The 26,526-nt window shown below is 35.6% G+C and overlaps 2 protein-coding genes across 7 annotated transcripts; one reads left to right on the top strand and one right to left on the bottom strand.

Annotated features, from left to right (window-relative positions):
* Window positions 1-234: 234 nt before the first annotated feature.
* LOC101746590 (endoribonuclease ZC3H12A) lies at window positions 235-20,112 on the top strand. 2 transcript variants are annotated; one of them, XM_038019181.2, is made up of 4 exons: window positions 235-645; window positions 15,017-15,193; window positions 15,928-16,160; window positions 17,449-20,112. In XM_038019181.2, exons 1-4 carry the CDS (start codon window positions 421-423, stop codon window positions 18,560-18,562), a joined length of 1,749 nt encoding a protein of 582 aa, XP_037875109.1. In that variant the 5' UTR covers window positions 235-420; the 3' UTR covers window positions 18,563-20,112. The 2 variants fall into 2 exon arrangements, with proteins under 2 accessions (XP_037875109.1, XP_037875113.1); XM_038019185.2 differs by lacking the exon at window positions 235-645 and adding an exon at window positions 2,650-2,912.
* Window positions 9,074-24,677, bottom strand: LOC101742413 (putative uncharacterized transposon-derived protein F52C9.6). Of its 5 annotated transcripts, none has more exons than XR_009976821.1 (4): window positions 24,221-24,448; window positions 22,916-23,059; window positions 19,904-20,699; window positions 9,074-14,158 (listed from the first exon to the last, which is right to left on the bottom strand). XR_009976821.1 is itself a non-coding variant. In XM_038019191.2 (4 exons), the coding sequence occupies exons 2-4, from the start codon at window positions 24,316-24,318 to the stop codon at window positions 20,102-20,104; spliced, it is 840 nt and encodes a 279-aa protein (XP_037875119.1). In that variant the 5' UTR covers window positions 24,319-24,360; window positions 24,455-24,649; the 3' UTR covers window positions 17,333-20,101. The 5 variants fall into 5 exon arrangements, 3 of the variants coding, with proteins under 3 accessions (XP_037875119.1, XP_062532348.1, XP_062532342.1); XM_038019191.2 differs by lacking the exon at window positions 9,074-14,158 and adding an exon at window positions 24,455-24,649 and having other exon boundaries at window positions 17,333-20,699; window positions 24,221-24,360; XR_009976824.1 differs by lacking the exons at window positions 9,074-14,158; window positions 24,221-24,448 and adding an exon at window positions 23,445-23,836 and having other exon boundaries at window positions 20,103-20,699.
* Between the last annotated feature and the right edge of the window lie 1,849 nt (window positions 24,678-26,526).

The following is a 26,526-nucleotide window of genomic DNA, read 5'->3' as shown; positions in this document are numbered from 1 at the left end:
ATCTGCATATTCAGAGTTGTTTTGTGAACTTTCAACATTCTACTATTAAACTACAAAAAATGGAAGATTTTGCAACGAATATAAAACTTATATCGAGCGTCGAAAGATTTTCCCGGTTTTTTCCCGATTCGCCTCTCAATCCCTAATCGCCCCATTTTACCGGTAGCGAACATTAGAACAGCACTATGACATATGACAGTTGCCGTCATTTTGACATTGTGCTATTTTTGACATTTAAAGTTCTTTCAATTAAATCACAAAAAATCACAATCCAGAATTTGATTGAAAGAGTCGAGACTGACAATATGACGAAACTTAAAATGTGTCGCATCGAAATACGATCTCAGTGTTTTCTTAGAAATTATGCAAATTAATTAAATATTTTATGTTCGTTTTGGTGGTTTCTTAGAAACCTGAACAATGTCTCAAGAGACGGAACTTTTGATATCAGTGCCGCGTACGTGTATAAAAGAATTTCGGAGTAAATATCTAAATCTAGTTGAAACTTTTTACTATGTTACATTAACCGAGATTAAATCTAGTTTCGCAAATGAGGAAACGGAATTTGTTTACTTCAACGTAACATTTAACTTGAACTCAACAGATGGGAACAATAACCCACGTGAATTAATAGGACGTATACAGGTAAGTGAATAATTAATTGGTTGCGAAATAAGTACGTGAAATTGGAAGAGAAACAAAGAGAAATCGGCCTTGCATAATGTAATGCCGTTGTCGTCACATTTCAGCTGTGATCTGCATTGTATTCTAGTGCATCCTCTTGATATGACTAGATTTTTATTCGCGTATTTCCTAGTTTTAGAAAAGTTAAGCTATAAATATCGTAAAGTATATTATATAGGACATATGTCAAATTGTTATTTCAATAAAATGAATAAATGCTATAATGTATACAAATTTTAAAAAATTTAAATTAATTTTTCTTGTAGAAAATGTCATTAGTAACATTTGGTGTCAATTTAAAAGATGCCTTGAAGTGATTGATTTTCTTAACATTATTAATCTTTTAATAAGTCAAAAGTAAATATAGAGATTTAGTAGTAAAAATTGGTAAAATTTTAGCTATTAATAGTTTCTTCAAAGTTTAATTGTGAACAAGTTTAATTGTGCACAAATAAATTTGAAATCCTTGAAAAGAAAAATGTTGTACTTAAAATAATAATAATAATTATCAAATTAATAGGCTGTAAAGTTCATATTATTATGTATGTAAATGTGTATGTCAATTGATGGATTATTGTTATCTGATAAATAAATGAATTGATTGATTGATATTTAAAGTTTGTCTGAAATGGGATATAAAATAAAATGAATAGTAAGATTTATTATTCTTAAAAATTTAATAATTAAAGCAACAAGCCATAACCACTGCCACTGTTACTTTTTAAATTTATACTGATAACCCTTATCATAGACTTTTTGCATTGATTTTAAATTAATTATTTTTGTATGTAATCATTCAAACTTAATTGTTTGAGTACTACGGTGTTATAGTATAATAAATAGTTAAATTGGTAAACTGTTGGTAATAGCATTCATGTTATGAGCCCTGTAGGATCTGATTATCACTTAAGTGTGAGTTCATTCACATTATTGACCTATGATATTTTAAATTGTCAGATTCTGAGTGTATCTGTTGTCTAATATGAATGTGTTTCTGGTACCAACAAACAAAAAAAATTCAACAAAATATCTACTAGTAACAGTGTTTTAAGAATCTGTAAAGTAGTCTTGGGGATTATCCCAGGCAGACGACAGATAGGCACAATTGAGATTTTTGTAACAAGTGACCCAATAAAATGTTTGAACTTAAAAATTATTATATTTTCAAAACTCAGAACGAGACTTCAAAAATATTTTTTTTTTGTAATATAATAGACAACACCAACTTTTTTTTGTCCAGTGTTAGATAAATAATTAAGCATTATTCCATTTAAATACGCTTCTGCAATTAATCTGTGTTATAATTTGTGTACACTCACTTGGTACATTCAATAATAATGAATAGAATGTACGATTTATTCCATTACTATAATTTGCATTACTTGTATACCTTGAATAGTCTAAGTAGTTGAGCTGAACAACAAAAAAAGATATTCACGAAGTATTACCGTTATGATTCAATAACAACTTTTAAATTTGTGTATGTAAATATTTTCAACTTTGACATAAGTGACTGTAGGTCTTGACTATTTATCAATTTTAGTGTCTATTTCAAAGACAAATGTTACCTTGATTATGTTTTTTTTTTTTAAACAAGTATTAATTAATATGAATAAAACATTAATTGCTTTTTACACATGATACTTTGTAAAAAAAACAAGAGTAAGTAAGAATACTGCTGTAGGACAATTAGAATTCATAATATAAAGATAAGTTAAGAAATACGGTGCTCACTTAATTCCCCTAAATGTTTTTTCTGTTATGGACGCACCTTGACCATTTAGATCACAGATATTACAGTGGACAGGGTCACTAACCATAAGGCCAACTGCTAAACAGTTGGGAATACAAAAGAAAATCAATGATGATATATGATATGATTTAAGATATTCTTATGCCTCTAGTGCGTGGATATAATATTATGTATATGACTAGAGATGCGACAAAATGAACGATATTCGTCGCAGTGGCAGAGGTCAGCGGTGTGCGGTTTGTTTGGGGGCCGCCCGCCGGGTGCAGTGGGCGCACAACCCGGATCTCGCGATACCCCGCCTCCCCTTCACTCAGCGGGCATGCGTGGAGGTGTGTATGCGGTTGCGCCACACGCTTAACCTGCTCGTTTCTCACTAGTCTTGCCGCGAAACACGCCGCGCTCGCACACGCGCCTCATGCCATGCGACGCGCTTACGCACTCACGCAGTATTATGTACGCGATTGACAACTCCCAGGTGAGCGCGAAATCAATCTGAGCAATAGAAAACATGCACACTAGCACACGTCGCGTTTCCGGCTAGCTGCACCTAGCACCGATCATGGATTCACTTCGCGAGTATCGCGTTCGTCAACGGTTTTACGTACATTATAATGTAACGATGTTCATTCACGAATCGATATAGTCCCGGAAGTAGAGCCGGTTCGTTAGCTTCGTATAGATATGCTAATTACTGTAGTCAGAGCTCAAACATTGGAAACACGGATTCAATGCTTTTTACATTCGTTAATTCGTCATACGTACGTACGTACACGATAATTATCATAAAAATATAGTAGTAACAATGAAATGTTGGTTGATTCCTATGATAATATCATCTTAATATCAATGTGTTTCAAATTGATCACCTACTGCTGCAACACTGTGTTGTAATACAGTTTTTGTTCTATTTGTGAAAGCCGTGAGGTGGAATTAATGATGTACATGTCTTCATTTGTCGTCTGTATAAGCGTTACAGGTCCGGCATTGCTCGGATAACATTACCGACTTTCACTTTGCCTCCGAGAGAACCATAATATCAATTTACATTCATTCTGTATCTTAATCTGATCACACGTAAACTTCCACGTAAAAGTTTATTCGTTTGTTTATATTTCTGCGAATGGCGGATGCTTTTTTTTTCTGTTGAAAAATCTACATTGTTAGCAACAGCCCGTGTTTACAATTGGATCATACTATTACGTAGGCACTAGAGGATTCCGGTTGCAAATTAATAATATTATTATTTTATTTCGAGCACTACCTAACATAACAAAATTACATTATTATTACAAAAGTCCGTATTCCATTTATATATAACTATAACAATTATCAAATATTTGGCAGGTATACCGAAATAAGTAATACAGAAAAATAAAATCGCAAAAAAAGAAACTGAAAAAATCTTGCAATCATATCTCACTTTATTTGAATGCTCTTCTCTTGACCGCTGATAAGTGTTGACCCCAAGGCGAGTGTGAGGTGTTGACACGTTATATGCAAGTCTCAATTAGCAGCGTCCCAGCTATAGCTCGAGTCGAAAAAATGAATATACTTGACATTCAAATTTCAGCTAACGATTTACGACAAATTTGTGTTCAGCGATTACTTTGACCCACATGATGAGGTATGAGGTCTTTGTGGACGTGGAAGTTTTTTTTTTTTTTTATTGCCCTTATGCAATGATTTTTTTTATTGCATAGACGGGTGAACTATTTCGCGGCCCACCTAGTGTTAGGCGGCTATACCGGCCCTTAAACGTTACTACGTAAATGCCGCCATCCGCCTGGATCCATAGGCTGGATGGTGGTATCTCCCCATGCGAGCTTACAAGGCGTCCTACCATCAGTGATTCTGGTCGTTTGATTTTGCTACATGCTGTTCCTTCATCGTGGAAGCTATCTGTGAATATGTTTTAAATACGTATTTCATTACAAAATTTCACCGATTATTATTACGAGTTGTCCGGGCGTCTTATCCTCTAGGCCACGACCGCTTCAAAAAATGCGTGATTGATTTGGGGCAGTGATAAGAATCTTCACGGATCTAAAACAACCGGTATAATTGTATAATTCGAAAAGATGTATTAAAAAAAAATCAAAGCATAGTCTCTACATACTTGTAGTAGGTACTAAGTGTCGAAAGAAATGCTCCAATGTAGTATTTTATTTTATAAATTTCCTTCGTTTGAAATATTAGAGCTGCAGTTGCGGTTGCAGTCCGCCAGTGCCCTTTTTAGGGTTGCCAACTATTTGTCAAAGAAGGGTTAAAAAAAATTGTTTTTTTTCTCAAATGTATATTTTACAAACATCCTCGAAAAAGCTTGCTAAGTTTAAAATCAAAATGCAATTAAACGATGGTCTAATTTGATTATAAATTTATTCTTGCTTTATTTCTTATTTATCAAAGCATAGTTTGCACTTTAGTTATTTGATAGATGCTTTATTTTGTTCGATTAAGGTTTTTGTCTTCAATAAAGAGGATCCAAGGTGTTAGATAAGCGCCACGCCAATTATCTTATCCGTTTGAAATGAAATATTTTTGAGTACCATTCGTAATTAACTTGCTTCATTTAGTCGATTGCTTTAATTATGTCGAGTCTTGTGAATCACAATATTCGCAACGTGATCGAGAGAATGTTGACAACAGCATTTACCCGTTTTATTTTTTTTTCGAAGTTCGAAATTGCGCTCCATGTCATGGCGACTCATAGTCTGTCGTAAGCGAAACCGCAGGAGTTACGTTCTTATTGTAAACACCTGGATTACCTATGCGTCAGAGATGTTATTACATTTGACAGGACTTTTTGGCGGGAACGCGAGGAGTGAAGTTGTGTGATTTGTTTTATTTTGTCTATTTAGTGTTTCTTCAGGTTTAAATGTGTAATAATGGTGGTTTATTAACTGTTTAATATCTGTGAAAGTGCACAAATGTGGGAAAATGAAACAAAGCTGCTGGACGTAACTTCTCGGGTTCCTCCAAAAAGTCCACTGAAAAAATCTCAGTAAATGACCACCATTTTACTGCGATTATATCTCATCCCATATCATCTCATTTCATTAAATTTCATCCCAGTTGATTAATGTTTCAAATTAATCATCTTCATTTCATTTCACTCCTTATTATCATTTTTCATAAAATTAAGAATATAAAGTAAAATAAGACATGACTTAAAGGTCTTAGTTACCAGGTCATAAAATCTCTTAAAAAAAAAAAATTACATTTGACAGGTTGCAAGTGGCTGTTTCTTATGTGACCGATTAACTGTCAAAATATTTATATAATTCCAATTTTGTTCGTAACCCCATTGAATCCACCTACCTATGACGTAATTTATTTTTGTTTGTGACAATTCTTCAAAATTTCAAGTTTATCTTTTGGATATTACGTGTTACACAATCCTCTAACTTTCTGTAATAAACAAATCAATGACAAATTAAGTCATTCAAGTTTTTTATCGTGTTTATTTTGCAATTATTTCGGTTTATTTTTTGTATAACTAAATCGACTCACGGCTGACCTAAAGTTCAGCGGCTATCAGAGCTTAAAGGTACTACGGTGTGAATTCCGTTTTTCCTATAGAGATATAAGTATTATATAAGATTATATTATATAAGATTATATTATATAAGATTATATTATTATAAGATTAGTGTCTCAATAGAACAGCTCTCCTATTTTTTTATTAAATTGAATTTCACTTTGTTTGAATAGTGCAGCTCTACCTATAGAATTAGACATGAAAATAGCGCCACTTCAGACGGTGTCAAGTACAGAAATATTATCGTTAAGATCCTCTTTCCCTACCTATTCATTAGTAGCCTAGGAGGCTATACCAGCTACGCCTGGACGGGTAGGTGAGCTCACGCGCTCAACCTGAGAGAACTTGCCAACACTAGCCCTAGCAAGAGAATTTACTACCGGATCGAAATCGCGACCCACCAAGAAAATCCGGTGAGAAATTCAGCGGGCTATGTCTTTGGTTTAGTTCGCTTGTCGAACTCTTCGTCGTAATCAATACGTACGTTGACCGGTGCTTGAGAGACTTAAAAGCACCGAAAGTGCAAGATCATCTGAACTTGCACTTTCAGATGAAGTTCGGTAGGCTTGGCTGCCTACCGAAGGCTGAAGTCCATGGGCAACGGTAACCACTCACCATCAGGTGGGCCGTAAGCTCGTCTACCTACAAGGGCAATAAAAAAAAAACTCGTAACTATTTATGAAATCAAAGCCATAAAACACAATAAATAGTTTTATTTATTTTTAAATCGACATTATCGAGCTATGTAAACTTGATTACGATTTGAAATCGAATATCTGGGAATACCATTTACAACTAACATTGATAGCTATGTTTTGTTTATGCGTCAACGTGAAATCTATCAGATTAATTCTGAAATAAATTTTTTGTCCGTTGTCTCGTAAGAAAACATTTGTATAAATAAATAAGCCGCTCGACAACCTTCTAATGTTAGTCGAAACGTATCGGTGCTGTATCCGGAATGATTGCGAACCTCTGATGTAATAATAGTAATAATAAATGTCAGTAGGTAGGTAGGATAGGCTTTGCGCAAAATACTATTCAAAACTCATTCGTATTATAAAAGACTAGCTGTACCCCCCCCCCCGTTCGCTGCGCTGGGCATTTAAAATTAACATTATTATTTCTCACCTCCACAAAGATTCTCATCATTAACGCCCCTGCAACTGGTGTAGGTAGTCCAACACTCATATAAATAGCCAATCCATTAAGTACATGTATTTTCTACATGGGTACCAAGTTTCAAGTCAATCGGATGTATGGTTCAGTAGTTATAACGGAACATCCGTAAAAACCACTGTAGATTTATATATTAAGTATAGATTAAAAGACGCGAACATTTTGTCATATTAAAAAAAAAATGTTCAGACCACCGTTATAGCGAGACAGATAGAAAATTCGATAAATTCTTAGTATCCAAAATTGCTGATAACCTTTTCATCAATAATTATCTTCGTTTGATTACGAATGGCTATTTAACTTACATTGTCCACGATAGTATTAATATACATATATATTAAAATACGTTCTTTTTAAACAAATTACGATCCGGTATGAAATGTTGGCTGTTGGCTGCTGTTTGCATGAGTTTTTTTTTTTTTCCTACTTAAGCTGGTAGCCTTGAGAGGCTATTCCAGCGTAACCCTAACGTTTGTAGGTGAGCTCACGGGGCTCAAACCTGATGACGTTGCTAACACGAACCCTAGCAAGAGCCGTGCTTCGCAGAATCTACCACCGGATCGGAAACGCGACCCACTGAGAAGATCCGGCGAGAAACTCAGTGGGCTGTGTCTGTGGGTTAGTTGGTCTTTTACTTTTTTTTTTAACTACATGTGAGTGTACTATACATTTAAGAGAGAAATAAATAAATAATTATTGTTATTATTATTTGTCTCTTATGGACATTTGGAATTTACTCGTCGAGCCCTTCGTCGCAAGCGACGGGTTCGACGAGAACGGTGACCGGTGCTTGAAGTACCTAGAAGCACCGTTAGTGGATCGGGAGGAGCATGAGTGTACCAGACTCACCACAAACCGGGAGGAGTGGCGATCGCTCGTGAGGCGCATAACATCCACAGCAATGATACTAAATGACGACCACGACAGCTCTGACAAGAGTGATACGACAAAGGAAATTGAAATGTTGTATTTGCTAAGGAATTGTTTAGTGGAACACCATGAATAGTTGTCACGCAAAACTATTTATAACCTGGCAATGCGATAGCACCTTCATCTCTACCCATAGTTGTCGTTAAAGGTGACTTCGGTATACACCGGAGGCTGAGCATCAATCAGCGTTCTCCGAGTGTTATACCAGCGTACTGCGATCGTAATCGGCATTACCTACTAATATTACATCATACAACCAAATCAAACACCCATATTACAACAAACGAGTCCATTCTAAGGCAGCTAAACATCCGAAAAAGGCTCTCTTCCATCTGCCGGGAACGTGTTATGAGCTTCTTCGGACACATCATGCGGTCTCCCAGACATGAATTAGTGAAGCTCATAATTGTGGGTCGCATAGAGGGCAAGCGTGCCGTGGGCAGAACACCAGCCAGATGGTCAGATCTAGTAAGAGAAGCATTTGGTGGTAGTATGTACCATGCGGTCCATGCTACCCATGATCGAACACAGTGGAAGAATGTCACATGTGGTCGCGATCCTCAGTAGTGAGGAAATGACATAGAAAAGAAGAAGACCCATATTACTACTATCATACCTATATCTATCATGAAGCAGTCATGATTTCCAGTAGTCAAGATTAGGACAAACGTCGCGCCAAAAATTGGCCTCAAAGTGACGGCACTTAAACTGCGATTTCTATGGACTCCGGTAGCCATTACATCAGGCGAACCGTGAGCCTCTTCATCCATCCACGCAATAAAGCAAAATAAAAACGTTTTTAAATATTTAAAAAATCGTCTGCGTGTGAACTTTTGAATTTACATAAACAATACTCGCACACAGATATCTTCTAATTAATGTGATCCTGTGTTGTAGTCAGATAAATTGTTGACGTCATTATCCGACTCTTAACGGAATATGACGACGCGGTCGCAGTAATTAATTGCAAACGAAAAAAAATACGTCAATCCGTTCAAAGATATATTTATTATTTAAACGTTAGAAAAAAAAACATGTTTTTTTTTTAATTAAAACTTTAAACCAGACTGTATTTATATTGTTATAGACAGTATATGGCATACAACATTTAATTTTACTAGTGGTCCCGCAGTAGTCGAAATTCGTCTATAATTGAAATTATAAATTTTTACACTATTATGATTCTATTGTCAAAGAATATAAAAGTTCTATTTAAAACAAAGATTTTGCCAAGACTACACTTTAGACAAATATTAATATTATGACAAACAGTATTTAATCTATTCTCAATTTGACCACAGACTATATAAGCAATAAGAAAAGTTTGACAATAAACAAATAGTATGCATGATTGTGTGTGTGTCAAATACATGGTAGTGTGTGTAATGTTTTTTTTATTGATTTAATGTACATATTGTTTATGTATTATTTAAAAAAATATTAACATTTTGCGCTCCTTCTCTATATTCTCTATTAGTGTAGTAAATTTCATACTCCTTCGTCCGCGCAATTTTCGTAAAATAGGGTACAAAGTTTTTGCTTCCCGTACTAATTTAATTTTATAAATATCTATCTAATAACAATATCGATTTCTTTTTTAATATTGTGCGTTATTATTTTGCATCCGCATTTTTTGTGAGAGATTAAGAGTCATATATTAACGATCTAAGTAGCAAACAGATACACACCAAGCTATCAAGTTCAGATGACGCAAAAAATATGAATCAAAATGAAAAGGATATTATATAAGGATTTATAGTACACAACATAATTATGTTTCACATCGAATGTAAGGTTGGAGCATAGATTAATGTACACTTTACCCTATTATCGAGGCGGTATTGTTATGGCAACGCGTAATCAGTTTGCACTTAATATGAATGCTCATGTGATCGTACATGTGTATTATGTGTGTCGCGTGCTCGCATCCTGTTCGATTGTGACGACACACATCGTACGAGGTGGCGCGTTCCGACGTAGCCAGAACTCTCCCACCGTATTGGTCGTTCTTATCTCTGCAACGGACCACTGATAGAATTTCTCCTACACAAAACGGAACTAATTGTACTCATTCATCGGCAGCCAACGTTATCGCGGCAAGATATGATTCGGCGCGTGAAACGGCGTTATGAAAGCTACACGGCACGGAGAACTTGAAAGTTGGCTTTAGATTTTAATAATAAAAAAAAATATCCAAGAACAAAGTTTGTCTTAGTTGTGGTAATAGCTACGGTAATAGCTAGTAATAGCGATATCTAAAAAAACATGTCCCTTAAAACTAAACTAACAAGAGAATACGATAATAATTATTATTGTTTAGTAAACTATAAAGCATCAATCAATCAATTTAAACTGAAGTTTCGATAACCTTTATGTAAATATAGTACTTTATAACCGTTGCCCTTTATTTGCGTTCAAGTAATAAATTTGATTAATGATCTAATTGACGTCATCCTTATCAATTATAATTATCGTACATTTGCATAATAATTGTTTAATTTAAACAAAGTAATGCATCTTAACATTAAAAGCGTACCGGAGGACCTTAATTAATTCGTTCGACACACCTCTTGAATTGAAAACCAAATGTAATTACGATTTGAATCGGATAACTCACTAAATATTCAATTCAAACTAGAACTGCTACAAAATGTAGGTAGGCTGACATTAGGTGCAGTAGACCTAATATATTATTTGGGTCAGGTATTACTGTCAAATGCCCTATTTATTTATTTACTAATTTATTTATTACGCTTCATGTAAAATTTACATTGGCGGATTTAATGCCTAAGGCATTCTCTACCAGTCAACCATGCAGAGTAAATAGTAGTAGGTGAAATAAAATTTATATTAAATTACAAATAAATACACAAAAAGATATATACATATATACATATTAACACAAACACATATACATACATATAATAGTTTATACAGTATTAAAAGGAATATATTAATAAATTCACTTAACAAATAAATTCATGAAGATTCCGCTATATTCCGATTTTATAACTATTCCATATAGTTTATATTTAATTCACATATCCACCCGGTCATCGTTCTCGTCGAACCCGTCGCTTGCGACAAAGGGCTCGACGAGTAAATTAACCCTCAGACACAGCCCACTGAGTATCTCGCCGGATCTTCTCAGTGGGTCGCGTTTCCGATCCGGTGGTAGATTCTGCGAAGCACGGCTCTTGCTAGGGTTCGTGTTAGCAACGTCGTCAGGTTTGAGCCCCGTGAGCTCACCTACTAGTTAAAGTTACGCTGGAATAGCCTCTCAAGGCTTACCAGCTTAGGTAGAAAAAAAAAAGAAAAAAACATATCCACTGCTTTTCCATTTCTCCACAATAATAAATCTTGTATGCTAGTTAGTTTGACTTAAGTTTCTTAAGTCGAACGGAATTGTATAACATCTGCGATTCTCTTTACTCGCTTCCCATACATAAATATATAATTTAAGGTCCTTTATCTAACATAATGTAAAAAGCATGATTTTTAAAAACAATAATAATATATGTAGGTAGTTTAAAAACAAAACAAAAAAGCTTAAACTTCAACCCGAAATAAAAACTAAATTTTATTATATTGATCAAGATATCAGAGCGAAGTTATAAAATAATTGTATTGTGTGCAAATCTTCAAGTTAATCAGACATCTTGAATTCGATCAAAATAAGCTTTAGGTATCTATATATTAATACGCGAAGCAAAAACTTTGTACCCCTTTGTAAGAAAATTGCGCGAACAGAGGAGTTGAAATTTCCCACAATTACAGTGAATATAAAGGAGTGCAGAATGCTAATTTATTTTTAAACTATGCATAAAAAATACATTAAATCAATAAATTAAAAATTACACACACTACCCTGTATTTGACACAACACATATATACATACACTCTTTGTATATTGTTAAACTTTTGTTATTGTTTAAAGTCTGTGGTCAAATTGAGAATAGATTAATGTTGTTTGTAATATTATTTGTCTATAGTATAGTCTTAGTGAAATATGTGATTAAAGAAGTATAATAAATAGTATTTGACAATAGAACCTTAATAGTGATCAAACATAATAATTTAATTATTATTATAGTCGAATTTCGACTATTGCAGGGGACCACTAGTATAATGAAAGCGTCCTAAAAACAGTTAACCGCGAAAACTTACCTGTATTGGAAATAGCAAACGTTGTAAAATAAATAATTTTTGAAATTAAACCAGTAAGTAAGTAAGTTGACTTTGGTTTAGTGTAACAATAAATTTTAGAGCGAAAGAAAATTAAAAAAGGTACTTAAGAGAGAAACGTATAAGATTCCTTTGCAATACTTTCATAGATTGAAAAAAAAAAGAGAAACAATTCTATTGAATAGTTTGCAGATAATCGCATGACCTTCGTTAGATTTAGTGGCTCGTGAATAATCTATTTAGAATGTTTTTCTGTAGCTTTGGCTTTGAAAACAAGAAACAATATCTTGTAATTACTGTTCCAAATACAATGACGCATTGTGTCGTACCATTTTTTTATTGGAACACAACGAGATGATCGGAAAAAAAGTAAAAAAAAAAACGTAAACAAACTTTTGGCCCGCGTAAATTAACGTTGCTAAAATAAAGCGGGATAATCCATTGGGTTTTTTTGTTTTGTATGAAACGTTTGCTACTCGTCATGAGGAAATAGACGCTACAACGATTTTCTACATAGTAATTCTTCGAAAGGTACCTACGTTGGCTCTCTCTATCGCGGCGCGAAGAAAAATAAATAGCTCTAAGAAGTTGACATGATAAACCTTGCATTATATAAGAACAAAATATCAAATAATACGGAACATGAACTGTTGAATATATTATTTAGTTTTAAAAATTTAATACGATAAATTTATGTATTTTGTTACATATATGCAGACGTATCAAATAAATTATTAGATTGAAAATTAAATTTTGGATAACGAACTTGACGCCGCGCCGTTCATTCAAAATTTGCATTTCAACTAAATCCGTGTCACCTTAAACCTGCAATAGGTTGTTCAGTATACTTTTAGAAAGTCGTATCCGGCTTTACGTGAAGGCAGGTCGCTTCCGTGCGACATTAGCCGGATGTTGGCTCCCAGCGGAGGCCTACTAAACTTTAACATCCAACATTACGAATTCATTTGGATTATACGAAAGGAAAAGAACCTGTTTGTTTTACAGCACATGTTATTATTATTGAGAAGCTATTATTCGCGATGACATCCAACGTGTATATTTAAAATGCATGTAAACGCTTTTAATAATTAACCATTTCCGTCATCGTTTTGATGTTTCGTGTTGATTTTATCTTCTTTATATTAATACGTGAACCAAAAACTTTGTATCCCTTTTTACGACTATTGCGCGGACGGAGGAGTATGAAATTTTCCACACTTATAGAGAATATAGAGAAGAAGTGCACAATGCTATTTTTTTTGTAAAATAATGCATAAAAGATACATTAAATCAATAAAGAAAACATTACACACACTACATACCATGTATTTTACGCACACACGCATGCATACTATTTATTGTCAAACTTTTGTTCTTGATGTCTGTTGTCAAATTGAGAATAGATTAAATATTGTTTGTCTTTGTTAATATTTTTTCTTTATAGTGTAGTCTTGGCGAAATTTGTGATTATAGAAGTATAAAAAATTAATCATAATAGTGTACAAACTTACAATTCCAATAAATTATAGTCGAATTTCGACTATTGCGGGACCTCTAGTTTTCATTAATCTGCAATAACACGTTCGTGCAAAGTGAAACTGTCCGAAATGAATCTCAATTTAGAACTACAGTATCCGCCAACTAGGTCTCAATGCGGATCTCGTTCGACAATGACTAATTAATAAAATACGTTTAATTCAAGTAAACCCTCTAAACAGTTAACGTGGCCTTTTAGATTAATAAAAACTCGAGAATCGCTTTTGGTGAATTCGTAGTATAATGAATTACAACCGGTACAAGGATGGACGTTGCGCACACGTTGAAGGTCAATGATCATCTGTAGATCCGCTTCGGCGCCCTCATGACCCTGTCGTGTGCCGGGTTTGGTACTGTATTAAAAAAAAAAATTGCGCTTATTGATCGATAATCGTATGTTTTGAATACGTTTTTTTTAAGCCGCTCGTAGTTTAGGCAGCGGGATTTTGGGTGTGCATCATAGCTTAATATGGTTTTTTTGTTGTAAAATTCCTAAAAATATCCTAAATTTTTATTTATTTAAAACTCCAAGTACTGATCAGTTAAATAAATAAACAATCCAGTACATACATATTATAGAATAATGTTACATGTTAAATCTGGTATATATTAATAAGTAATAGTAAAAAGTCTCTAAATAACTTAAAAATACATCTTTATGATTTTAAACACACATGATTTAATTTGGTGTGCCTTTTATAAATTATGCAATTCACGTCGTTTCGAATAACTTTCCGTAAATATTTTATTATCTTACCAAAAACACCTAATCGACCGAATCGAATCTATATACAATCAAAATTTTTAAAATAGGGTCAAGATTAACACAGTTGAATTGTTATGACATATAAAACTCTGGAATCTTCAGATTATTAATAGATAAACCTGTATATATAAAAATGAATTGCTGTTCGTCAGTCTCGCTAACACTCCAGAACTGCTGGACCGATTTGGCTAATTTTGGTCTTGAATTATTTGTGCAAGTCCAAAGAAGGTTAAAAAGGTAGATAAATATGAAAATGCTCGAAATTAAATAAAAATAACAGTTTTGTTTTCCCTTTGATGTGTCCCCCGTCGGATGAATTCCTTTTGTTCGTTTTAAGTTTATTTTATACAAAAGTTTAGGTATTTTATTAATCGGTTGAGGCACTACGAAGTTTGCCGGGTCAGCTAGTACATAAAAAAAACTAATAACGTATTATTTTAATCAGAAATATGTGGAGTCATCGTTGGGATGGGCCGGCGAACGCGCCGAGGACTCTAGCTATGATTCCGAATGCGAAGAAGACAGTGCGCATCGTGCCGCCTCTCGCACCCCTTCCGACACACTCGCCGCGGAGTTCGCTGAATACGTCACCGTCACGCCTTCGGTACCACAACCAAACCAGGTGAGTTTTGGAGAACAGTAAAGTTTAAAGCCTAGAGTTTGTCATCTGTCGGTAGGCAGCGGCTTAGCTCTGCTCCTGGCATTGCTGAAGTTAATGAGCGACGGTAACCACTCACCATCAGGTGGGCCGTATGTTCGTATGCCTACAAGGGCAATAAAAAAAAAACACTTGTGTCGGATTCGAAGCGGTATTTGAAGCCCACAGACAAACTACAAAGTAATTGCCACCAACCAATATGGTGCAGAAATTTGTAAACTTAGGCTAAATATACTTAAATTGCGGAGTTTCAAGGCTAGGAAATAGTGATTTACCTGATAAAATGCGTTTCTAAATATATTAAAAAAATGCACTTGCACTTATGTACGAACAGATAAAAATTGTATTTGTTTATGATAGTAATTGAACTTAGTATTTTTACTAGAGAGTTGAGCTTAGGTCTTTTGGTGTTTTAGTACCAGCGTGCAAGCTGCTCATCTGCAATCTTAATGCAGTTTTTACGTTACAACCAGTGTGCTTAGTGTGGGTTTTTAACTTTCTCGATAGCGTAAAAGTTAACCCAATTTTGTATGCAGTTGGAACAGCGCCCCTAGCGGCAAACGTAGGTAAACGATCCCGTTCCATACAAATATGAGCTAACTTTCACGCTATCGAGAACGTTAGAAAACTCTCACTAAGCATACAGAAGGCATGATTTCTTCACAACAATGAATTCAAAATGAAATGTAAATTTTCAGGCTAAAATCGAATTTGCCGTGAAACTGGGTTATTCGGAACGTCTGGCAAGGATAGCACTGCAGCGCTTGGGTCAAGACCCTCCCCGAAATGAGCTTCTGGCGGAGCTCATAAGACTTGCAGCGCAGCAACCTCCCCGCGCGCCCTCGCCTCCCCCTCCCGCCGAGGTTGACCCGACACCTGAAAGGTCGCCGCTGCGGCAAATCGTCATTGACGGTAGCAACGTCGCTATGAGGTAATCAATATTTTTAATTACGTTAAAGTTTGTCAGTTATCACATACGCCCTTCGAGATTTTAATTACAATCCGTAAGCGTCTCATGTACTGGCAACACTAGTGAACTGACTAGTGTAACCCAGATACAACGAAATGTGTGCAGAGCCATTTTGATTCGAATTCGTAATTTATTGATTTGGAAACGAATATTGAATATGTATTATCTTTTTTATTTGATTTTTTTTTGTTAATTTTAAGTATATTTCAATGATACTATGTACACACATATGGACTTGTTGTTGTTGTCTGAAATAAAATAAATCATTCATTATTCGTCATTCATTTAGTTTACATTTTAATTTAGTTTACTATATTTAATACATTTTTTTAGTAAAACGATTTCCAATACGAGCCCACAAAATGCCATAAGTTTTTATTTATTTATGAATAGTTTATCATTTAAAACAGTAACTCAACTCAATCATATCTTCGACTCGAACGGAGATTTATGAATTATATTTACATATATACATACAAGAAATTAAATATTCCGTTTTTGATCATTAATATATTAATATCATCATTATAATTAATCAAATAAATCTTTAAAGAATATTGACGTCGAGGTAAAAACTTGATTTCGTTGATTCTTTGATAAATTGACAATGAAACTACAGGATATAAAATTGAATAATAAGTGAGGTCTATGCTGGCAAACATAGACAAACTCATACACAATTGAATGTGTGTAAGGAGTTGAGTTACTGCTATGATTTATCGTGTACAAGTTGATATTAACGTCCGCCTCGATCTGACGAATCGATCAGCTGAACCCAATAAAACATACAATTTTTCTTCTTCAAGTTAATAAAGTTGCACTAAGGTTTATTTATAAAATCCTTGTTTATGGGTTTCTCGACTTTGTGGTGTTTATGTTACGTATTAAGAATCTTATAAATTTGTTGCAAAGGTTTGCTTTTACACAAGATTAATGTGTATTAATACACACTCACACACATGGGCGTTCTTAAACGAAGAGAATTATATTTAGGAAATCTTTGTGTATAGGAACAGAAGTGAAAAGTTCAGTTTTTATTAAACTTGCAACACTGACATTGCAGGGGATAAATGCTCATTAAAAAAAAACCTTGCAACTTTTTTTTACATGAATAAAATAATTAAAAGCTCAACTTCAAATTGGTGTGTTTTTAATAAAAATATTTATAATTCAACAATAGCTAAATAGAAATCGTTCCTTATAATGCTCACCAAGGTTTCTAAATTAATATTTTTTTGTTTTGTTCCAGCCACGGAAACAAGGAAGTTTTTTCTTGTCGCGGTATAGAAATATGCGTTGATTGGTTCCGAGCTCGCGGCCACAAAGAGATCATCGTGTTCGTACCCAAATGGCGTAAGGAAGCATCTCGGCCCGACAACCCCGTCGCCGACCGGGACGTGCTGGACCGGCTGGAGCGCGACCGCGTGCTCGTCTACACGCCCAGCAGGCTGCTCGGCGGCAAGCGTCTCGTGTGCTATGACGACCGATACGTACTGCGTTTGGCCGCGGACACAGACGGGATCGTCGTCTCCAACGACAATTACCGCGACCTCGCTGCAGAGAGCCCCGATTTTCGCCGGGTCGTCGAGGAACGTCTACTTATGTACTCATTCGTTAACGATCGGTTCATGCCCCCGGAAGACCCTCTTGGCCGAACGGGTCCGACGCTCGATGCCTTCCTCCGCATACCCCCCTCCCGCGTCGAACCTCCGCCCCCCTGCCCGTACGGCCGAAAATGCACCTACGGGAACAAATGCAAATTTTATCATCCGGAACGAGCGGGTCGACCGCATAAATCAGTCGCTGAAAAACTGAGCGAACGTGCCGCCAAGGCCTTGCGCGCTCGCGACTTGCACACGGTCAGCCTCCCGCCCGGCGGCCGCCCTTCCGACTCGAAGCGTCCACTCGCGCGAGCTCACTCCGCCGCTCCGCGCCTCGCCGACACGGCACTCGCTACGCACTTCGATCGCGCACAGCTGCAGCCGGCCGGGCCGTCGGCACCGTCTTCGTCCCCGGACTTCAACCCGCATCGCAAACTCGCCCGCCAGCTCACTCTGAATCCAGCGTGCGACCCGCGACTGCACGCGCTGGCGAGCCGCGTGGCCAGCGCGCCGGGGCAGGGGGGCGCGGCGTGCGGGGCGGCGGGGGCGGCGCGGCTGGCGGCGGGCGCGTCGGACGGCGCGTTGCAGCACTGGGACGCGCGGCGCCGTATGCACTTCCATTTATCCGCCATCTTCCCAGAGGCGCAGGTGGCGGAGGCGATGGCCGCATACCCGGAAGAGACGGACGCACAGAAAATGTGCGCAATTATTTTAGCGCGGTACCGGCCCAGCGAGGCGCCCCCGCCGCGGCCGCTGCGCTAGCCGTTGGGGTGTCGTACTTGGAATTGCCCCCGGTTTACTTCAAAATCGGGTCGCACGTTCGAGCTCAGTCACCAGTCGAGCCTTCGAAACGCCCACATAAGTTGTAACGCAAGAGCTTAAAATTTCTTATAAAACAAAAAGCGTGGCCTGAAGTACTTTTCTCTTATAGCAGAAAATACAAACAGGCGCCTGTTACCGCTTACGATTTTAACATTCTGTTTCTAAAACATTGGCAACGTTCTTCTGAGAAGCGCGTTTTAGCTATTCACCAAATTGTTTAAAACAAAATGAATTTATATGAATGCTAAATCGTAAGTTTTCTTTGTTGTTCTTCATTATACACTTTGTAACACTAAACTAACATATTGATTAACTATTAAAGATAAGTTTTTTTTTTTTTTTTCCAGTGATAGGTGCACTTTATACTACTATGTAAGCATATGGGCACATTAAGAATTTGTAATTAAATAATTTTAAAGTTTATTGATACTGTGTATCATTTAGATTAGATTTGTTAATTTAGTTATAAATATTATTAACATTGTTAAATTTAACTAAGAACCTTTCATGTTTGGTTTATATTGAGGAATTTTATATTTATGTATGTTCTTTATACACAAGAATAGTCTTTAGGGAAATGTGATTTATATGTACATTGAAAATGACTCTTGATATCACAACAATTTCAGGTTGGACGTCCATTTTTCATATTTTGATAATGAATTTTTGAGCATATAAGAGTTCATAGTCAACCATTTATAGATGAACTATTTCATATTGAGATGTAAGCAATATCAGGAGAATTCCTGAATAAAAATATGGTAAATAATAAAACACATCAGACATTTTCTCTCATCCTGAAAGCATTTCATATAAAGTAAAAGCTCTTTATTCGCGTGGTATACTTTCCGTGAATATAGAATAGCGCGTTTACAAAGGATATACGGTTGGATACCTAAATATTGGCATGTTTTATATCAATGTGTATGTACCGATTAGATCCGTCCCATTTTTTTTAATCTGCAAATAGTGAAAAAGCGAATAAGGAGATTTTACTGTATTGTCGGGATTTATGTTATATTCTCTATTAGAATAGTAAGGAAAAATCGATGGCCAGCTATTAAGGACTATAAGTTATAGCTATAAAGACGACATTCATTTGTTTGATTTTAATAAAATTGAACTGTATCAAAACTTAAATGCAATGCATGGAAAGAAAATGTAAGATAAATATATCTACCCCACGTAATACTGCATACAATTAAGCATTCATTGTTACAAAGATTTTTTAATTGTGAGCAGTGCTGCGTTAATTTTAACATTAATGTATTGTAAACTTACCGTAATCTCATATTGCGGAAAATGTTTCCCAGAGAAATGGTGAAATTTGTTTACAAATAGACTGGATGGTTAACAACTTTACGTTGTATGTAAAGTTACCATCTACCTATTAATTTTTACATTCATTGATGAATGTATAAGGATAAATGTCTTTTTGACATCATAGCTCATTTGTATTTTATAAATAAAAAATATGTGCTACATATCAATTTTTCGTTTATTTTTTGCTCTATTCGGATTGCTAGTTATTCTCTTTACAATCATTCTCATGTAATTAGTGCTCTCTTGTTTCTTTTTGTCTGTAAAATTTATGTAATCTTGACCTGAAAACTCCATTCTCTTTTGTGTGATTACTTCATCAGGTACAAATACTCTGGAAGTTTTGTTAGTTCTATACAAATATGGATAAATTTCGACAGAGTTCACAGACTTAACAGGTTTTTCTTCTTGTGAGCAAACTTTCATTTCTACATCCACATTTATATGTTTATCTTCTGATTCCAATTGTAGATCATTTTTGTAGAATTGCGAAATTTCAAGTATTTTATTTTTGAGGTTATGCAGACTATCCGTTTTAATGGCTAAACAACTTGTGGGAATTCTAAAATACTGGAAACAAATTTTTTTCAAATTCGTCAAACAAACTATAGGGGTTCTTGTGTTAATGCATTCCTCAATGACTGGCTGTACAATTGCTCGGGGATTTACTAATGCTTCTATTATTACTGCAGAGCACTGACAATTCTTTAATGCTGCTTTAGTTGCTGCTGTGCCAAATATAAAACCATCAACTATCCTGTAACAATTTCTATGTTTTATTATAATATATTTAGTGTGTTAGTGAGCATACTTACTTGTTCTCCTTTTAATAATTTTTTTAATTCAATTTTTATTGCTTAGATGGTTGGACGAGCTCACAGCCCACCTGGTGTTAAGTGGTTACTGGAGCCCATAGACATCTACAACGAAAATGCACCACCCACCTTGAGATATAAGTTCTAAGGTCTCAGTATAGTTACAAAGACTACCCCACCCTTTAAATCGAAACACATTACTGCTTCACGGCAGAAATAGGCGGGGTCGTGGTACCTACCCGTGCGGACTCACAAGAGGTCCTACAACCAGTAGTAACTATAAGTATTGCTAAGTGACGGTTATATAAAAACAGTGAACTGACTTGTGACTGGTTGTTACCCAATACATGTGCTTAAGTTCATAATAATAAAACATAAATATAGCACTAGTGAAATCACCTTGTTTTTGCGTTGATGTTAAGTAGTTACTGGAGCCCATTCACATTACAACATGAATGCCACCTTCCTGAGGCCTAAGTTTCAATTGTATAGTATTATGACTAATACTATGACCAATAAATAACAAGTTTAAGGTACTTATAACTGAACAAAACTAAATGGACAGTAGGAATTATTATTTTAATAATAATACCACACCTGCAGTCATTCATCTTAAGACATCATCATCATTATCCTGCCCTTCTCCCAGTCACCTGGGGTCGGCGCAACATGTTTTCTCCTTCCATACTCTTCTATCATATACCATTTCTTCGCTCACTCCCCTCCTACCCATATCGTCTTTCACACAATCCATCCATTTCTTCTTAGGTCTACCTCTTCCTCTAAATCCTTCCACATTCATAGTTAACACTCTCTTAACAACCTCATTTTCATTCCGTCTCATCACATGTCCATACCATCCCAAACGTGCACTCCTCAGCTTCTCTGTCACAGGTGCCACTTTCAGACTTCCTCTAACATATTCATTCCGTATTCTATCCATTCTCGTTACTCCACACATCCATCGCAACATTCGCATCTCTGCTGCGTGAAATCGCCTTTCATCCGCCACTTTCGTTGTCCAAAAAGCTGATCCATACAAGACGGCAGGCCTTATTAAGGTCTTATATATCTTCCCTTTTAGGGGAAGAGGGATGTGCGAGTCACATATGGTGCCCGTGACCTGCCGCCATTTCATCCATCCTGCGTCAATTCTGTGCCTCACAGTACGATCCAGTTCACCGTCGCTTTGGATAATAGACCCTAGGTATCGGAAGTCTTGACATACTGGCAAAGGTGTTCCGTCGAGGGAAATGGGTGTAAAATTGGAGAGACCGCCAAAATCACAGAACAGATGTTCGGTTTTCGATCTGCTGATTTTTAGGCCAACACTCTCCAACTTGCATCGCCATTTCTCCAGTATGTTTTGGACCTCGAGCCCGTTTTCTCCGACGAGCACTATGTCATCGGCAAACAGCATACACCAAGGGGGCTCTTCCTGTATCTCCGATGTCAAGGCATCCATCACAAGCAGGAAGAGATAGGGACTTAGTGCAGACCCTTGGTGTAAGCCCACTGCCACATTGAACTCGTCGGAATTCCCCGCGGCGGTTCGTACATACGTCCTGGCTCGACTGTACATGGCACAGATTAACCTCACATACTTACCAGGTATACCTTTCTCATTCAATGCCCACCACAAAACTGCTCTAGGTACTCGGTCGTAAGTCATTCATCTTAAGACATTGGGTTGAAATCTCAAATTCTATAATATAACCACTGCCCAGTAATTTCTATCTAATATCCTCCCTACCGGCCCTAATAATTATCTTGAACACTAGCGTTGGGTAATGTGAGCCCAGTTTTGAACCGGGGGTTCCATTAATACAAAAAAGCAATATTTTCGAGACAGAAAGGTATGGTTGTACTTAAACTTATTATACTGCAACCATCTTTAACCTAGGGTCCAAATGTTTAGTCAAGGCAGGGGAAATATACACGGTGTGTATAGTCACCAACAACCACATATCATGTGACCCATGAACAATAAAAACTGTAATACTTTTTTTTATTCCTAAGGTGAGTTGACAAGTTGCTAGCACCCTTGTATTCAAGTAGAACACTATACAAGGAAACCTTTATTTGAGAATAAATTTTAGTATTTTCAGTGAGGTGATTTAAAAATTGCATTAACAGAATAAGAAAATGGTATACTAACTTTATTGGTGGTGGTTTAGGTCTTGTTTCTTTAGGTATACATTTTAATTCATTCCAGTGTAATTTTTTAAACACTGGTGTGTCAATTTTATATTCGCCTAGTGCCAATTCTAATTGTTTTCCATGTTCTTGAGACAGTACAGGCCTGAAAAATAACTTAAACATTATATGTACAAACAATCTTTTTAATACTACTAATATTAATTTAAAGTTAAATTACTTTTTAAATGAAACAATAAAGCTCCACCTTTTTTTGCCATAAATATACTAACAGTTCATTTTTTAGTTTTCTGTTACTTTTTTAATCCAAACAGACCTTTTGGTCTTGATTTAATAGTTCGTTTTACTTCTGACTATTTGATTTTGAATAAAATGAATTAGTTCTATATGGAATACCAAAAATAATCATTATTATTTTCTTGACAGGCACGTTGAGATAATGTGATATGTTAATCACACAAGATCAATATTGGATCAAACAAAATTTGGTTGTGTCTCTACTTTAACTGACAAGCTGGTGCAGTAGTTACCTGTTTTGACTATTGTGCAGGATTTGATTCCCATATTAAGAAAACATTCATGTGATAATAAGTTTGTTTTCTGCTTGTCTAGGTGTTTATTATCTATATAAGTATGTATGCAGTCTCTGGTACTTATAACACAGAAAATCCTAATTTAGAGCCTTATGATTGTGTGTGATTTGTTTCCAGTCATATATTACAATCACACCTGGATCACAACCACATGTGATTTTCCACCACAGTGTTTAGTTATAGGTGGCATAGACCACATGGTATGTACTACCAACACCTATTCTCCTTCCCTATATCAGTAGTAAATACAGTTTATTACACAGGGTTAGGTTCTACGCACATTAGCTGTGCGTGTACTATTTGTAAAGTATATCTAGGTAGTCTAGTGCTCGATGATTACTCTGCACGTCTTGCATAATCTGGTAGTATTTCCATTGATATATTATCAATATAACAGAATTTCTGCTAATTTGACATTAGTAGTAGCAGAAGTAAACATGTAATGAATTGCATATATATTAAATTGTTATAATAGTTCAAAATTTATAATAAATAATACGAGGGTTTGTAAATTCTCGGTCCTGTCGTAAAGTGGCGCTGAATAACTGATAAGTCAACGTTCAGAATCCTTCGGAGTCCAAAGGGTTAATAACGAACCTTTAAATATAAGTGAATTTCAGTTTAGCTGAATACCATTGAACGAAATGATGACCACGACCACTCTGCCAAGAGTGCAACAAACGGCTGAGAGGAAGAAGAATGCCTATACGTACCAATATATGGGATCAGGCCTACAGATTACATATTTCATAGCTTTCTTCAATTTTCCCTTATGAAGTTTTTTTTTGTTTGGTAGTGTTTCGGCTTCCATTATAATTTATACTATTGTTGTGGAGAGGTCAATAGTTAAAACCTGGTAATAGCAGTATTAGTAGTAATTAAAAATGAGTATGATCAACTTTTAGTTAGAAGCAGAATTAAAAATTCCAATTTCAAAATAAACTAACCTCAATCTCTTATTTTTTTATTTCAGACAGGCGCAGGGAACGAAGCCCATACTTGAAACCAATTGAAACAAAGACTAAAATATTATAGCATTAATTTAACAATGAATATAGTAATGCATTTTGACAGTTAAACTTAAACCGAGTCCGCTATAAAGAGTAAGTATATAAACATGCATAAGCATGAACGTATTTTAAGACCGGCTGACTGCTTGCTTGGTAGTTAGGTTATATATAATCTTACTCTATGCTTGGTAGCCAGAAGACTGTTGTCGTCTTTTACGAGACCCAAGGGCTTTTTAAATCGTCAACCCGAAAATTGTACATAAATATTCCCAAACTGTAAGTTTGAGTTCAACGTCAGCCGGACCTGCACAGCATAACCACCTTTTAAACGAAGACGAAAACTTATGTTCGTTTTCAACAACTCATTTTCCAATTCAATGTATTATGTTATGCAAACTTTTTTTTAATGAGATTTGATGTAGATAAGATGATCTAAAAAACTTAAAGAATAAGCTGTTCATAGCTTAAGTGCATTTTTAAATGGTAAAGTGAGAAGGAAGCGTCCTATAGATATTTGGATGGACTATGTAATAGAAAATATCCGAGAGAAATGTGTAAGTTCAAAAATGATATAAGCCCAAATGGAAAAAAAGATGTACTACTCCGACCCTACACAGTGGAATAAGGGCAAAATCAAGAAAAGGAGACATTAAAGTTAAATAGGTCAGATCTTTACTACGTCAACAATCAATAGTACTTTTTAAGTAGCTATTCTTTAAAATAAGTTTATAATAAAGTAATTAAAACAATATTTTTTTGTTTGTTTTTGAGACGAATTTAACTAAGTTTTTGGCGCGATATTGTATTACCTAATCGTAGGTAGAGGCTAAGGGGCTATTCCAACTTCTAGACTGGTTCTTTTCTAATTTTTTTTGTTAAATTTAGGTAAATGATCTCTTGGAATTAAACTCACCTGGTATTAAGACTACTTTTCAGAGACCACATAACACCACGGTTAATACCACTACCCACTTGAATGAAATCTTTGTGTAAATTTTATAACGTCTGTTCCACCTTTTAAACCAGAGTGCATGACAAGTTCAAGCGGAAATAGGTGAAATAGTGGTACCTTTCCGTTTGGGCTTACCGTAGCTAGTAATCTCAAGCTAATGATTCATGAAATCGAAAGAGTTAAATAATTACTCTGTGAAACGAAGAGGTAAAGCCTTGTTACATTTTTATAGCCATAGCAATAGGATTCATTTTGGTATGACATACTACTAGTTACTATCTCTCTCACACATTTACGAATTTACGCAAACTCTCTCTCTGATTTAAGTTTCGTTCATCTGTAACTTAACAATAAAAGAAAAACCAAACTTGTAGAGTGATAGCATGGGTTCCGTAGTTGGTATAAAAGCGGTTTAAATCAAAGCAGTTGTAAAATTCTTATAATAATTGTTTACCTACGCATTCACGATCAATAATATTTTTGTCAAAATTAAATAAAACTAAACATTGTAATTGTAGAGGTCCTTTATGTACCTAGGGATCAATATATGATTGTTTGCTTAAATTCATTAATATCGGACTGTCGGTCTACTGAGCAATTTCAGCCGCTGGATGGAAGATCTATCTTTAGACATTACCTCCAAAATGCTATACATGGGCTAAATCTCCACGGGGTTTATGACATTAATATACTGTGTTCTATCCACTGTGGTCTATCATGTAATGAAAACCTAAACTCATTCGCATATTAATGGGCTGGCATCATAACCCTGCTTATTTTTACCGCTAAGCAGTAATGTATTCCGCTATCGAATGTTAAGTTCCAAGATGAAGGTCGCCAATAATGTTGCTACTCCGGCGACTACTTACTTACGGCTTTACATATTTAATACCATGTGGACCACGAGTTAGTTCACCCCATGCATTAAAAAAAAACTGGAATTATTTTATTTATGTCGTAACCAATGCGATGTCATCATCTTCGACATGGAGGTTCACAATAGAAACACTGATTTAACTTTCAATTAAAACCCAGTCTCGGAACATATATGTAGTTG

This window comes from Bombyx mori, chromosome 3 (genome assembly GCF_030269925.1).
Source record: "Bombyx mori chromosome 3, ASM3026992v2".
NCBI classification, from domain to species: Eukaryota; Metazoa; Arthropoda; class Insecta; order Lepidoptera; family Bombycidae; genus Bombyx; species Bombyx mori.
Note: the sequence above shows the minus strand (reverse complement) of the source record. Positions and strands in the feature narration are given on the sequence as shown.